We start from the raw sequence: 14,923 nt of genomic DNA, 5'->3' as shown, positions 1-14,923 counted from the left end.
ATAATGCTATACCAATTATCCTCAATGTTGCTCCACCTGTTGTTGCTGTAGAAGTACATTTGCCACTTGTTAATATAAATATGGCACACATGGTGGAAAAAATAACATTACTAAAGGCATGTGTGATTTCCATCTTTCCTGGTGGATATTTTCGGATGAGGTCTCCGCCTAGACCAACACCACCTTGTAACATCATATCAAGGTTAAGACCATCAATATTGTCACATAAAGACTCAATAACCTGGATCACAGGCGTCAGAACAGCCATTGGCCTTGATATTGTCTTCATTTGTCTGTAGTTGCAAGAGAAGGCGTGGGGGCTGCCAGTTAAATATATGACCAATAATCAATTCAAGAGTTGCTCAGGGCAACTGCCCCGGAACTTATGAGTTGAGCGGCGAGATTGTAGTCGTCGCATGAAGATTCTGCAACGGAGGTGCCTAAAAGCATTAGTGATTTTACATCCAAAGCACAAGCTGGTTTCTCTTTCACTACTACTCATGGTAGGACTGGATTATCCAGAGCCCATTGGTCAGGTTCTACACTGCAGCCACAACCAGGAAATAATCTGAGACCAGGATAAAAAGCTCCTCACAGCAGTGAGTTCATCTGTTTATTAAACAAAAAAAATCAACATCGCCAAGTTTATCCTCAGGTGAGAGATCCTGTAAACGACAGAATTAACCTGAAAACCAGGAGGGGAGTTGGAAACGGCACTGGTCAGTGGAGAAGTGCAACAAGGAAGGAAGGCTACAATTAAAAGTGACAGTTTAAAAGAAATCCACGTCGTCGGGCGCATCGAGGTCTCGGTATTCAATGATGGAGCGTGGGTCCCCCCTCATCATCCTGTGGGGAAGAGAAGAGAATGAAGCCAAGTGCAGACAGACAGACGCGGAATGAAGGAGGACAGACGGATACAAACCGGTTTCGTGGCTTTCCAGGGTACATCCCTTGGCCCCTAAAAGCATCGTAATTTCCACGTCCAGCACCGTAGGGGTTAGGAGGGAACTGAGGTGCACCTGTTGAAAGAAACAAAAATGAACCATCAGAAAGACCCAAACTAACGCCCAATTATAATCTCACAGATTCAGCAGAATTCCTCCAGTATCATATGGGGCAGTTATATTATATTAATGGCTATGGATACTCACCTCCATAACCCAGTACAGGAGGCCGGGGCTGGGCGTAAGGTAAGAGGGCTGGTGGTCCCTGGTGAGGATAAAGTAGCCCAGCAGCCAATGCTGAAGAGAGAGTAAAACAAATGGTCAGACAGAGAGAAGCTGCCCATAAGGAGTGAATGTTACATTTCTCTATACTCACCTTGCCCAGCAGCGCCAACCGGTGGCTGTAAAGGTTTCACCTCTAGGAGTGCAGGCCGCTTGCTGTCAATCAGGTAGTTGTTGAAGAACACCACCTCCTTCTTCACCTCCTCAATCTTCTCAGCGTGTTTGTTGAAGATATGCTTGCGCACAAACTCCGGACCCTGGGGAAACAAGGGCAATGAGTTTAGAAGAATTTCCCATAATGCCCAGGCAGGAAACGAATGAACCTCCAGCTGATTTACTCATTGCCCCTAAATATCCCAAATGCCCCCTGCCCAGACACAAAAACACGAGCCACCCAAGTCTTATCACTGAAAAAAAATCCAGACCTTGAATTTCTTGCCGCTGAGGGGGCACAACCATTTCTCTTTGCCCAGTTCTTGGGTGTTTGCGGCTACAAATTTCTCCACCTCCTGTTCTGGGTCTTTCTTCCCCATCTTTATTGATTCGTCTTCAGAGAGAGTCTCCCGAACTGCAAACAGTGGCGCCAACTTCTCCTCAAAGGTCTTCTGCCACTCAGCCACTGCCAGGGACGAACCACATGTGAGACAGCTCCGAGCTACTTCATCTCACACTAATGAATGTGCATCACATATATGTGTCCCCTCAGTGATCTCCCCTCTGTATAACAGTACTGAGTATCTCTCCTGATACTGATCTCTCCTCTCTGTATAACAGTACTGAGTATCTCTCCTGATACTGATCTCTCCTCTCTGTATAACAGTACTGAGTATCTCTACTGATACTGATCTCTCCTCTCTGTATAACAGTACTGAGTATCTCTCCTCTGATACTGATCTCTCCTCTCTGTATAACAGTACTGAGTATCTCTCCTCTGATACTGATCTCTCCTCTCTGTATAACAGTACTGAGTATCTCTCCTCTGATACTGATCTCTCCTCTCTGTATAACAGTACTGAGTATCTCTCCTGATACTGATCTCTCCTCTCTGTATAACAGTACTGAGTATCTCTCCTCTGATACTGATCTCTCCTCTCTGTATAACAGTGCTGAGTATCTCTCCTGATACTGATCTCTCCTCTCTGTATAACAGTACTGAGTATCTCCCCTCTGATACTGATCTCTCCTCTCTGTATAACAGTACTGACTATCTCTCCTCTGATACTGATCTCTCCTCTCTGTATAACAGTACTGAGTATCTCTCCTCTGATACTGATCTCTCCTCTCTGTATAACAGTACCGAGTATCTCTCCTCTGATACTGATCTCCCCTCTCTGTATAACAGTACTGAGTATCTCTCCTGATACTGATCTCTCCTCTCTGTATAACAGTACTGAGTATCTCTCCTCTGATACTGATCTCTCCTCTCTGTATAATAGTACTGAGTATCTCTCCTCTGATACTGATCTCTCCTCTCTGTATAACAGTACTGAGTATCTCTCCTCTGATACTGATCTCTCCTCTCTGTATAATAGTACTGAGTATCTCCTTCCTCTGATACTGATTCTCTCCTCCTCTGTATAACCAGTACTGAGTATCCTCCTCTGATACTGATCTCTCCTCTCTGATATAACAGTACTGAGTATCTCTCCTGTACTGATCTCTCCTCTCTGGATATAACAGTACTGAGTATCTCTCCTGATACTGATCTCTCCTCTCTGTATAACAGTATTGCAGTATCCTCCTGGATACTGATCTCTCCTCTCTGTATAACAGTACTGGAGTAATCTCTTCCGTGATACTGATCTCTCCTCTCTGTATAACAGTACTGAGTATCTCTCCTGATAGCTGATCTCTCCTCTCGTATAACAGTACTGAGTATCTCTCCTCTGATACTGATCTCTCCTCTCTGGTAGAACCAGTACTGAGTATCTCTCCTCTGATACTGATCTCTCCTCTCTGTATAACAAGACTGGAGGTATCTCCTCTGATACTGATCTCTCCTCTTCTGTATAACAGTACTGAGGTATCTCTCCTGATACTGATCTCTCCTCTTTGTATAACAGTACTGAGTATCTCTCCTCTGATACTGATCTCTCCTCTCTGTATAACAGTACTGAGTATCTCTCCTCTGATACTGACTGTATCCTCTCCTGATACTGATCTCTCCTCTCTGTATAACAGTACTGAGTATCTCTCCTCTGATACTGATCTCTCCTCTCTGTATAACAGTACTGAGTATCTCTCCTGATACTGATCTCTCCTCTCTGTATAACAGTACTGAGTATCTCTCCTGATACTGATCTCTCCTCTCTGATATAACAGTTACTGAGTATCTCTCCTGATACTGATCTCTCCTCTCTGTATAACAGTACTGAGTATCTCTCCTCTGATACTGATCTCTCCTCTCTGTATAACAGTACTGAGTATCTCTCCTGATACTGATCTCTCCTCTCTGTATAACAGTACTGAGTATCTCTCCTCTGATACTGATCTCTCCTCTCTGTATAACAGTACTGAGTATCTCTCCTCTGATACTGATCTCTCCTCTCTGTATAACAGTACCGAGTATCTCTCCTCTGATACTGATCTCTCCTCTCTGTATAACAGTACTAGTATCTCTCCTCTGATACTGATCTCTCCTCTCTGTATAACAGTACTGAGTTATCTCTCCCTCTGATACTGATCTCTCCTCTCTGTATAACAGTACTGAGTATCTCTCTCTGATACTGATCTCTCCTCTCTGTATAACAGTACTGAGTATCTCTCCCTCTGATACTGATTCTCTCCTCTCTGTATAACAGTACTGAGTATCTCTCCTGATACTGATTCTCTCCTCTCTGTATAACAGTACTGAGTATCTCTCCTGATACTGATCTCTCCTCTCTGTATAACAGTACTGAGTATCTCTCCTCTGATACTGATCTCTCCTCTCTGTATAACAGTACTGAGTATCTCTCCTCTGATACTTGATCTCTCCTCTCTGTATAACAGTACTGAGTATCCTCCTCCTCTGTTATAACAGTACTGAGTATCTCTCCTCGATACTGAATTCTCCCTCTCTGTATAACAGTACGAGAATCTTCCTGATACTATCTCTCCTCCTGTATAAACAGTACTGAGTATCTCTCTCTGATACTGATCTCCCCTCTCTGTATAACAGTACTGAGTATCTCTCCTCTGATACTGATCTCTCCTCTTCTGTATAACAGTACTGAGTATCTCTCCTGATACTGATCTCTCCTCTCTGTATAACAGTACTGAGTATCTCTCCTGATACTGATCTCTCCTCTCTGTATAACAGTACTGAGTATCTCTCCTCTGATACTGATCTCTCCTCTCTGTATAACAGTACTGGAGTATCTCTCCTCTGATACTGATCTCTCCTCTCTGTATAACAGTACTGAGTATCTTCTCCTGATACTGATCTCTCCTCTCTGTATAACAGTACTGAGTATCTCCTCCTGATCTGATCTCTCCTCTCTGTATAACAGTACTGAGTATCTCTCCTGATACTGATCTCTCTCTCTGTATAACAGTACTGAGTATCTCTCCTCTGATACTGATCTCTCCTCTCTGTATAACAGTACTGAGTATCTCTCCTGATACTGATCTCTCCTCTCTGTATAACAGTACTGAGTATCTCTCCTCTGATACTGATCTCTCCTCTCTGTATAACAGTACTGAGTATCTCTCCTCTGATACTGATCTCTCCTCTCTGTATAACAGTACTGAGTATCTCTCCTCTGATACTGATCTCTCCTCTCTGTTATAACAGTGCTGCAGTATCTCTCCTCTGATACTGACTCTCCTCTCTGTATATAACAGTACTGAGTATCTCTCCTCTGATACTGATCTCTCCTCTCTGTATAACAGTACTGAGTATCTCTCCTGATACTGATCTCTCCTCTCTGTATAACAGTACTGAGTATCTCTCCTGATACTGATCTCTCCTCTCTGTATAACAGTACTGAGTATCTCTCCTCTGATACTGATCTCTCCTCTCTGTATAACAGTACTGAGTATCTCTCCTGATACTGATCTCTCCTCTCTGTATAACAGTACTGAGTATCTCTCCTCTGATACTGATCTCTCCTCTCTGTATAACAGTACTGAGTATCTCTCCTGATACTGATCTCTCCTCTCTGTATAACAGTACTGAGTATCTCTCCTCTGATACTGATCTCTCCTCTCTGTATAACAGTACTAAGTATCTCCCCCTATGTCCGTACCTTCCCCATGAGACACCCGGTTGGGAGGTAGGGGTCCCCGCACATGCATCATTCCACACCTCGTTGGCATTTCATCCTCATTTGGATACTCGCAGGTGTTATAATAGTCAACAGAATGGACAATGCGAAGGTAAAACAGGAGTTTATCGAGCACCTGAATGGAATAAAGAGAAAGAATAGAAACCCCAGACATACCCCACGCCAGCCCAATACACATTAGTGATACAATGGCAGAACCTTGATAAGCTTATCGTCTCGCTCCACGCTGATCTCTGTGGGGTTCCCATCTTTGGGCAGTTCTGTTTCCGGGGTCCTTCCCGCACTAAACAAAAGCTCCTCTTCCTCTGCGTTCACCTCATCGATGAGATAGTCAGTGATGTTCTTCAGAATGGGATTCTGGGCCAAAACCATCTGAATCCAATGGAACAGAGGAAAAGGCTCACAAGTGGAAATGAAGCAGCCAAAGCCCTGACGCATGAATACAGCCAGTAATGGGAATATTTGTGATTTATTAGAGCTCTCACCTGCTCTCCCTGCTCTCCCTCCCACAGCACAGCCCTCTCATCCAGAGCGTGAATCAGCCTGGCCGCCAGTTTGATATCATTGCGCACGATGGGACGGTGCAGGGTTATTCCGTTTATATTTCGGACACGATAGGTCAGATCTCTGTTCACTCCAGGACTCAGTTCACATTCACGGAGCTGGGGGGGGGGGATGACAAAAATTGAATGAGGAAGAGGGAAGGAATGTCTGGGCAAATGAAGGGCAGAAAGATTTATACCCGGATATTCTGAACGCTCCAGCAGATCTCCTTGATGTTAACACTTCGATCGAATGTCACATAAGCTTTTCGGAGAAACCTGCCATAAAGGAGACATTAAACATTTAGTCACCCCCCGTATTACAGCAATGACCTGAATTCATGATATAACCATCGCCTTGAAACTCACCTTCTTTCTGGCTGAGGCTCCGACAGTGCAACCCTCATGAAGCCGGGATACCTCTTGCACAGCTGCAAAGTGAAAACAACTCATTAAAGGGATACTGTCATGGGGAAAACATTTTTTTTCAAAATCAATCAGTTAATAGTGCTGCTCCAGCAGAATTCTGCACTGAAATCCATTTCTCAAAAGAGCAAACAGATTTTTTTATATTCAATTTTGAAATCTGACATGGGGCTAGACATATTGTCAGTTTCCCAGCTGCCCCAAGTCATGTGACTTGTGCCTGCACTTTAGGAGAGAAATGCTTTCTGGCAGGCTGCTGTTTTTCCTTCTCAATGTAACTGTGTAACTGAATGTGTCTCAGTGGGACCTGGATTTTACTATTGAGTGCTGTTCTTAGATCAACCAGGCAGCTGTTATCTTGTGTTAGGGAACTGCTATCTGGTTACCTTCCCATTGTTCTGTTGTTAGGCTGCTGGGGGGGGGGGAAAGGGAGGGGGGTGATATCACTCCAACTTGCAGTACAGCAGTAAAGAGTGACTGAAGTTTATCAAAGCACAAGTCACATGACTTGGGGCAGCTGGGAAATTGACAATATGTCTAGTCCCATGTCAGATTTCAAAATTGAATATAAAAAAATCTGCTCTTTTGAGAAATGGATTTCAGTGCAGAATTCTGCTGGAGCAGCTCTATTAACTGATTCATTTTGGAAAAAAAATTTTTCCCATGACAGTATCCCTTTAAATGAATTTGCTACTGAGCATTGGAATCTGGGTCTGTGTGAGCACATAGGTTCTTACTGCAGTGATCTCGGCTTTGGAAATGTTGGGAGGGATGTTCCTCATGAAGATGGAGCAGGTTTTATGCAGCGGCCGGGGTTTCACGGTGTCTTCTTTCTGTTTTTCTTTCTGCTTTTCGGTCTCTTCTTCCTTTTTGGGAGTCTCATCAGCTGGAAACCAATAAAAGAGCATTGGCAATACTGGCAAGCAAAAGTATTGGCACCTATTCAAGGCATCTTGGGGGTAATTTAGTTAAGTGAAAGCTCCCAGAGTACCATTGTTGCACCCTGCTCTCTGTTCTGTAGGGGGGCATTAAAATGACCTCTAAATAAAGGACAAACTAAACCCATGGCAGACATTGTCCAACATATTGTTAAATACAGATGCAGAGCTGTGGAGTCATAGTCGGAAGCAATTTTGGGTATCTGGAGTCATAGTTTCCAAATATATAATGGCAGCAATAGGAGACTCTGTTTGCCAGCATACCTGGTCCTTAGGCAACTAAAACTCCAAGGAATTCAAAAATTAGCGCCTGCTTTAGAGGCCACTGGGAGCAACATCAAAGAGGTAGGGGAGCAACATGTTACTCCTGAGCCACTGGTTGGGGATCATGGATATAAACTATAGTAGTTTTTATGAAGCAAACACAGCAGTTTTACCAGTGCAGTCCAGCAGTACATTCTATTTTAATTACTTTGATACACTTTCAGCTTTTGGTGTTCATGTTCCTTTAAAACAGAGGAGTCCCGCCAACAGCCCCTGAACAGACAAGCAGCTTCTCTAATGTTTGTATTATACTTACCCTGACCATTCTGGTTTGGAGTTTCAGCCTTAGGCTTAGGGCTCGCCGTCTCAGTGTCAGATTCAGAGTCACTTCCATCATCACTTTCACCGCTTCTCTTTCGCTTCCTCGTGCCGGGCTGAGGAGAGAAGACTGTTGAATAAGACACCCCAGTGGCAATAGAGGGTTCCAGCAACACCCACAACCTGATCCTTTATTTGTACCTTTCTTGTTTCCCTCTCTGGCTCTTCCTTTTCGACTTTCTTCTCTTCCTCCTCTTGTGGTTTCACGGGTTTCTCTTCAGATTCATCTTCTTTGTCATTTTCAGGCTACCAAACAAAATGTAATATGAAATGACCCCACAAGTGTCACACAAACCTTAAACCCAAATGCCTGCGGTCCTGACCCCTTTGTCTCTCTTTCTCTCTAGCCCAAAACATTCATTTCCCTCTCACCTTGGCTGGTGCCTCCTTCTCCTCCGTTACCACCTTCTCAGTCTCAGTCACTGGTGCCTCCTCTTTCTTTGCAGCCTCTCTCTTTGCTTCTTCCTCCTCCTCATCTAGAATCTTGAGGTCAATTTCCGTGCCCCCTTCCATCTTAATGACGGCTGTTAAAAAGAGGGCGCACTTGTATAAATCGTAATAGGGGAGACAGGACGGAGATTAGCACAGAGGTGAGCTTATCTGTACCTGCGTCCAACACCTTAATGATGGCTGGAGACTGAGCAATGTCCAGTTGCACCTCATTTAACCAGCTCTTCTCCATAAGGAACATGAATGCACTAAGCCGGTTGCGCAGAGAAGCCTGAGACTCCTGTTTATGTTTTCCCACTTCATCTGGGTGATACTTGGACCGGAACCTTGGGATTGTATGGAAGAAAAAGGAGCAGGTAGGGGGGGAAAAAAAAATCAGGGGACAGAATAGGGGACAATAAGATTACAAACTTGCATCTACATAGGACCAACATGATAAAGCAACACTGCCTGCCTTGAACCCCTCAGCCAGAATTCCCATTGGAATGAGAATATATCCTATCAATCCCTCCCACCATTCTGATTAAACGGCTGGATTTATCTTGATTGCGCATGGACAACTTGCCTGGCTATAAAGCTCTCTCTTTGCACAATACCCGTATACTATACTGCTCTATCCCCTCTGCACAACCTCTTCTGGGAGCAGTACCTGGGCATAGATCAAGCCTTGCAAAATATTCAGTTAATGCCTGAGAGAGGTAATATACACTGCATTCACCATGGGCTCAGACACAACTTCAATTCAGCATTGGTGGAATCATTTAGACTTGCCCCACCTGGCTCTCAGTTTACCCCCACTATAATGGACTTCTCCCTAAACCTGAAGTACAGCCAGCAGGAAAACAAGAGCTCAAGGTCTCTCCTTAGTATTTCTCTTAATTAATGCAGAAACATTAGTCAGGTTCCCATCTGTATATGACTTATGTTGAACCCAAGTCTCTTGCACCCTGTGTAACCATTTACAAGCCAGTCCCACGAGTATCCCAATCCCCCCTACACACCCACCGCCCCACAACATAAAAATAAAAACAGACTTAACCACCGAATAATGTTACCTGGTCCACAATGAGCAGGAGACTCGGAACAATAATTTTATATTTTCACCAATATCCACGGGGTTCTATTTTAGATTTTGGGGGTTGTTTATAAACCAGAGAGAACGCTCTGACTAGCTAGACCCTAGAACATTGGGAAGCTAAGGAAAACAATAAAAGACCTGACTGACTGACACGGGGGGAGAAAAAAAAAATCACGAACAGACTGGGAAAAAATAACGAAAAAAAAACATGTTGGCAGCAGGAGGAGGATTCCTTTAACTTGATCGGCTTCAAAGAAGGAGAAAAGTTCGGTTTTGGTTGAGTAGAAAGAAAACAAAAAGAAAATACAAATATATATATGTAAATACAATAACAATAACAGATTCATCCGACATGGAGTCATAACATAGAAAGGAGTTTAAAGGGGAAACTTTCTAAATACAATTAAACATTCTGTAAAGTTTCTGAAATAATCAAGTTTATGTTCTCCATCGCTCTCTAAGCAACTGTTTCTCTTCATTCTGTCTTCATAGAGTAGATGAATGATCCAATATATCTTATAGGGGGCTCCTTTTGCCTAGAAGATGTATTAGAGGTCACTCTATTAAACTCACCAGACATCATGTCTCTCTACATGCAGAATTTGTGCAAAAGGCAGTTATTTTGTTTGTACTGGAATCAGTTATTTGAGTGAGCTCTAATACATCTGCTAGGAAAGGAGCCCCCCTATAAGATATATTGGATCTAACTGTCAGTGAATATCTGACACCCAACTGCTGCATGAAGAGAGAATGAAGAGAAACAGATGCCGAGAGAGGAAAAGTGAACACAAACTTGAGAGAAATGATATATAGATTGTATTTACAAAGTTTCTTAGTTCAATATGCTAAAGCTTATATTATTTTCATTTTTGTGATAGTTCCCCTTTAAGGATGTCCAAACCACAACGCTACAGCCTCCAGCCAATCCAATCAGCTAGAAAAAGGTGCTGGAGGTTGTAGTTCAGCAGCTAAAAAACTTCAGCTTGGACATGACAGAGGGACAGAGGAGGAAAGAGAAAATGAAGAAGCTGGCAGGCAAGAGAGACCAAAAGCTGCACCAAGATGGACTATTTATTTGCCACAGGGCAACACTGGCAGGTTAATGATAAGAAATTAAAATAATCAAATCAAAATTAAATCCTGTTCTGCTACATGAGTGGCTAGATTAAGTACTCCAATCAATTGTCAAAGCCTTACCTGCCAATAGGGCTCCATGCTGGACTCTATTATTCAGCCCAAGTGTGGCACAAGGGTTAATAAAATCAGTTTTTATTTCAGGAGTTTTTACTGCTACATGTCATTAGTGGAAGTGTAGATGAGTATAGAGTATCACAGGCATAACTGACATAAGAGCAGGAATAAGACAAGAGGGAGGAGCCAGAGGCAAGAAAGGAAAAGAGGGAGAGCGGGGAATCCGGGGGAACTACGTACCACTCCTCATCTTTGTGCGCGAGGAAGAATTCCTGCATCTGCTGCCGCCGGAAATCAATCTTGTAATCGTTGTATCTCTTTACTGCCTCCGTCTCATCCACAGTGTCTTCCAGGGAGAGCAAGAACTCTTTGAATGTCTTCATGATGGGCGCCGGCGTCCCCAGATCAACCTGGTGCAGATTGCCAAGTCTGGGGAAGGAGTCAGTTATTCGGGTTATTCGGGTCAGCGTTTATCTCTGGGGTGAAAAGTGGCAGCGGGCATTCAACTGCCGACACCATTAGCAAGGACTTCCCCCAAACACACAGGCTAAAGGCAATGCTCCTGGCAAGGTATGAGCAGAGATAACGCCCAGCATTACGGCAGCAGAAGCCAAGGGAAGTGTGTGTGATACAATGATAGCGCTAATAGTCATGTGTAGGTACAAAGCACAGGGATGTGGAACATGAATCCATTACCTGGCCTGGATAGGAATCCCGTGATGCTGCAGAACGTGCATTTCTGGATGCCCCCATGGCTGAGGAGGACCATACCCTGGGCCACCTGCTGAACTGGAGTAGGGCAAGTCATAGCCACTGTGGTACGGATCTGAGCCATGGTCGTCCCTGGAGCACAAAGGTTTGATATTAAAGGGATACTGTCAACACACATCAGTTAATAGTGCAGCTCCAGCACTGACATCCATTTCTCAAAAGAGCAAACTGATTTTTTTTTATATTTCATTTTGAAATCGGACGCTGGCTAGACATATTGCCAGTTTCCCAGCTGCCCCCAGTCATGTGACTTGTGCTCTGATAAACTTCAGTCACTCTTTACTGCAAGTTGGAGCAATATCACCCCCCCAGCAGCCTAACAACAGAACAATGGGAAGGTAACCAGATAGCAGCTCCCTAACACAAGATAACAGCTGCCTGGTAGATCTAAGAACAACACTCAATAGTAAAATCCAGGTCCCACTGAGACACATTCAGTTACATTGAGTAGGAGAAACAACAGCCTGCCAGAAAGCAGTTCCATCCTAAAGTGCTGGCTCTTTCTGAAAGCACATGACCAGGCAAAATGACCTGCCCACGTATCCTTGGCACATATAGATGGTTACATTACACAACTGGCACTGGATAGTTACGTTCCATTGTGACACTCACCAGTCTCGTCTCATGCGTTTCTGGGGTGGGCTGAGATCGTGCCTTTGGGGAGAAAACCTCTCTCTGCGGCTCCTGCTCTCATAGTCTCTGTACTCTCCACGGCTCCTCCTCTCTCTTCCACGATCCCATTCTCTAGAAGGACATGGGGGGGCAGAGCAATATTAGGGAAACTCTGATCATGTGACCCCTTGCAAGCTCCATCAGATGTGGGGGGCGCACACACATACAAACAACAGGGGGCTCCCCATCTTTACCCTCGTTGCTCTCACGTCTGAAAACAAAGTCTAGAAAAGCCACAGCACTTGATGAGATTCTGTTTCCAAACTGATGACCCAAATGACCACTACCTGCTGATTGATTTAGATTTACCTGTACTAGATATACCTGCTGATTGATTTAGATTTACCTGTACTAGATATACCTGCTGATTGATTTAGATTTACCTGTACTAGATATACCTGCTGATTGATTTAGATTTACCTGTACTAGATATACCTGCTGATTGATTTAGATTTACCTGTACTAGATATACCTGCTGATTGGTTGCTACGAGTTACTAGTGAAAGGGATTGCAAGGGGCAAATGTCTTTTCCTGCCTGAACACTTGATTGCACAAGTATGCTTCTTATCAAATACACACAAGTTGTAGACTGTGTAAACATACTATAGCCACTCAGGTGTTCAAACATTACCAAATATAGGGTAGTTACATTGTGTATGACATCACAATGGAATCTCTTTGTTTACTATGCTATACAAGTTGTAGTACTACCCATAATAAACTGAACTTGTTTTGCAACACACAAGCCTACAGTGTCGTTCATTGCAAGTTCCCTGATCAGCAGCCTGGAGAGATGATATCAGATGGTTTGCCGTTGCATCAAGTATAAGACGAGCCGGCTCGCAGCTGCAAGGACAGTGCAGGGATAGCACAGTGGAGTTTAGTGGCCCTTACAACCAACCCCCGGCATCAACCATATGTATGTATCCTCGTGTATTCCGAGTCATTCTTACCGGTCACTCCAGTCATCTCTCCTCCTTTCCTCCCGTTCCCTGGATCTGTCATAGTCACTTCTCTCCCGCCTGAACTTGTCCCTCCTCCTGCGATCATACTCATCATCACTGTCTGCCATTGGCTGGAGAACGCTGGGCTGAAACAGACAAGATCTATTTGTTACACAGGGTTCCCCAGGCCCCTGCTCCCCATTATTATCTATTCACTACACAGGGTTTCCCATTTATTATCTATTCACTACACAGGGTTTCCCATTTATTATCTATTCACTACACAGGGTTTCCCATTTATTATCTATTCACTACACAGGGTTTCTTATTTATTATCTATTCACTACACAGGGTTTCCCATTTATTATCTATTCACTACACAGGGTTTCCCATTTATTATCTATTCACTACACAGGGTTTTCCATTTATTATCTATTCACTACACAGGGTTTCCCATTTATTATCTATTCACTACACAGGGTTTCCCCGTTATTATATATTCACTACACAGGGTTCCCATTTATTATCTATTCACTACACAGGGTTTCCCATTTATTATCTATTCACTAAACAGGGTTTCCCATTTATTATCTATTCACTACACAGGGTTTCTCATTTATTATCTATTCACTACACAGGGTTTGTCAGGCCCAGTTATCTAGTCAAACACAGAGTTTTTATTAGCCCCCAATCTCTTCTATTCTTTACACAGGATTTACAAGAGCCTTAGTCTTACCTTGATGCGCAGAAAGAACGCGGCACAAACTCAGCGAAAAAGGAAAAGGAGCAACTTCCGGGTTAAACCGGAAATGCGTTCCAGCACTCGAGGTGAGAGAAATAGTCTCCGCTTTACGTTGACGCGTACGTAAAGGATGCTGCGGCCATATTAGGTAAGGGCAAATAAAAGAAGCTTTGATAACAAGCGGCCCTTGTAGAGCAGAAAGAGAGTTCCCTGGGGAATGGGGTCGGCAAAGGTGTGGGAGCCACACAAGTGTTATGAAAGCGTTATAATGAGACTGTGGCGGGAGTCAGCAGTTGAGAAATGAGGTGGGACAGATAAACAGTCTTGTGTAGGAGGCCTCATACCGACCAATAGCTGTATAATGAACTCAATCACGAGGAGGAGTCTGGACACGCCCTTTATATGGCCACACCCATCAATACATCCCAATAGAAACACGTGACTCTATAATAACCAGTCATTCCCACTGCTGGAAAGTTCATGTAGGAGACTCATATCATTCAGTAAATAGATCCCAATAGAAACATGTGACTCTATAATAACCAGTCATTCCCACTGCTGGAAAGTTCATGTAGGAGACTCATATCATTCAGTAAATAGATCCCAATAGAAACATGTGACTCTATAATAACCAGTCATTCCCACTGCTGGAAAGTTCATGTAGGAGACTCATATCATTCAGTAAATAGATCCCAATAGAAACATGTGACTCTATAATAACCAGTCATTCCCACTGCTGGAAAGTTCATGTAGGAGACTCATATCATTCAGTAAATAGATCCCAATAGAAACATGTGACTCTATAATAACCAGTCATTCCCACTGCTGGAAAGTTCATGTAGGAGAGACTCATATCATTCAGTAAATAGATCCCAATAGAAACATGTGACTCTATAATAACCAGTCATTTCCACTGCAGGAAAGTTCATGTAGGAGAGACTCATATCATTCAGTAAATAGATCCCAATAGAAACATGTGACTCTATAATAACCAGTCATTCCCACTGCTGGAAAGTTCATGTAGGAGACTCA

At 43.6% G+C, this 14,923-nt stretch overlaps 1 protein-coding gene across 2 annotated transcripts; it reads right to left on the bottom strand.

The window, feature by feature from the left end:
- Positions 1 to 580: 580 nt before the first annotated feature.
- srrt.S (serrate, RNA effector molecule S homeolog) lies at positions 581 to 14,025 on the bottom strand. Of its 2 annotated transcripts, none has more exons than XM_018239483.2 (20): positions 13,886 to 14,025; positions 13,159 to 13,295; positions 12,145 to 12,276; positions 11,458 to 11,604; positions 11,002 to 11,190; positions 8,649 to 8,818; positions 8,415 to 8,566; positions 8,184 to 8,288; positions 7,981 to 8,098; positions 7,200 to 7,348; positions 6,406 to 6,467; positions 6,237 to 6,315; positions 5,980 to 6,156; positions 5,693 to 5,866; positions 5,456 to 5,609; positions 1,652 to 1,845; positions 1,321 to 1,483; positions 1,152 to 1,241; positions 923 to 1,019; positions 581 to 846 (listed from the first exon to the last, which is right to left on the bottom strand). In XM_018239483.2, exons 2-20 carry the CDS (start codon positions 13,275 to 13,277, stop codon positions 771 to 773), a joined length of 2,547 nt encoding a protein of 848 aa, XP_018094972.1. In that variant the 5' UTR covers positions 13,278 to 13,295; positions 13,886 to 14,025; the 3' UTR covers positions 581 to 770.
- Between the last annotated feature and the right edge of the window lie 898 nt (positions 14,026 to 14,923).

This window comes from Xenopus laevis, chromosome 3S (genome assembly GCF_017654675.1).
Source record: "Xenopus laevis strain J_2021 chromosome 3S, Xenopus_laevis_v10.1, whole genome shotgun sequence".
In the NCBI taxonomy this organism is placed as follows: Eukaryota; Metazoa; Chordata; class Amphibia; order Anura; family Pipidae; genus Xenopus; species Xenopus laevis.
Note: the sequence above shows the minus strand (reverse complement) of the source record. Positions and strands in the feature narration are given on the sequence as shown.

Coding starts and splice junctions, on each gene's coding strand:
- srrt.S (XM_018239483.2), bottom strand. CDS start 13,277: ATGGCAGACAGTGATGATGAGTATGATCGCAGGAGGAGGGACAAGTTC. Junction 5,867..5,979: donor AGGGAGAGCAGGGAGAGCAG/GTGAGAGCTCTA, acceptor CATTGGATTCAG/ATGGTTTTGGCCCAGAATCC. Junction 1,846..5,455: donor CCGGGTGTCTCATGGGGAAG/GTACGGACATAG, acceptor CGTCCCTGGCAG/TGGCTGAGTGGCAGAAGACC.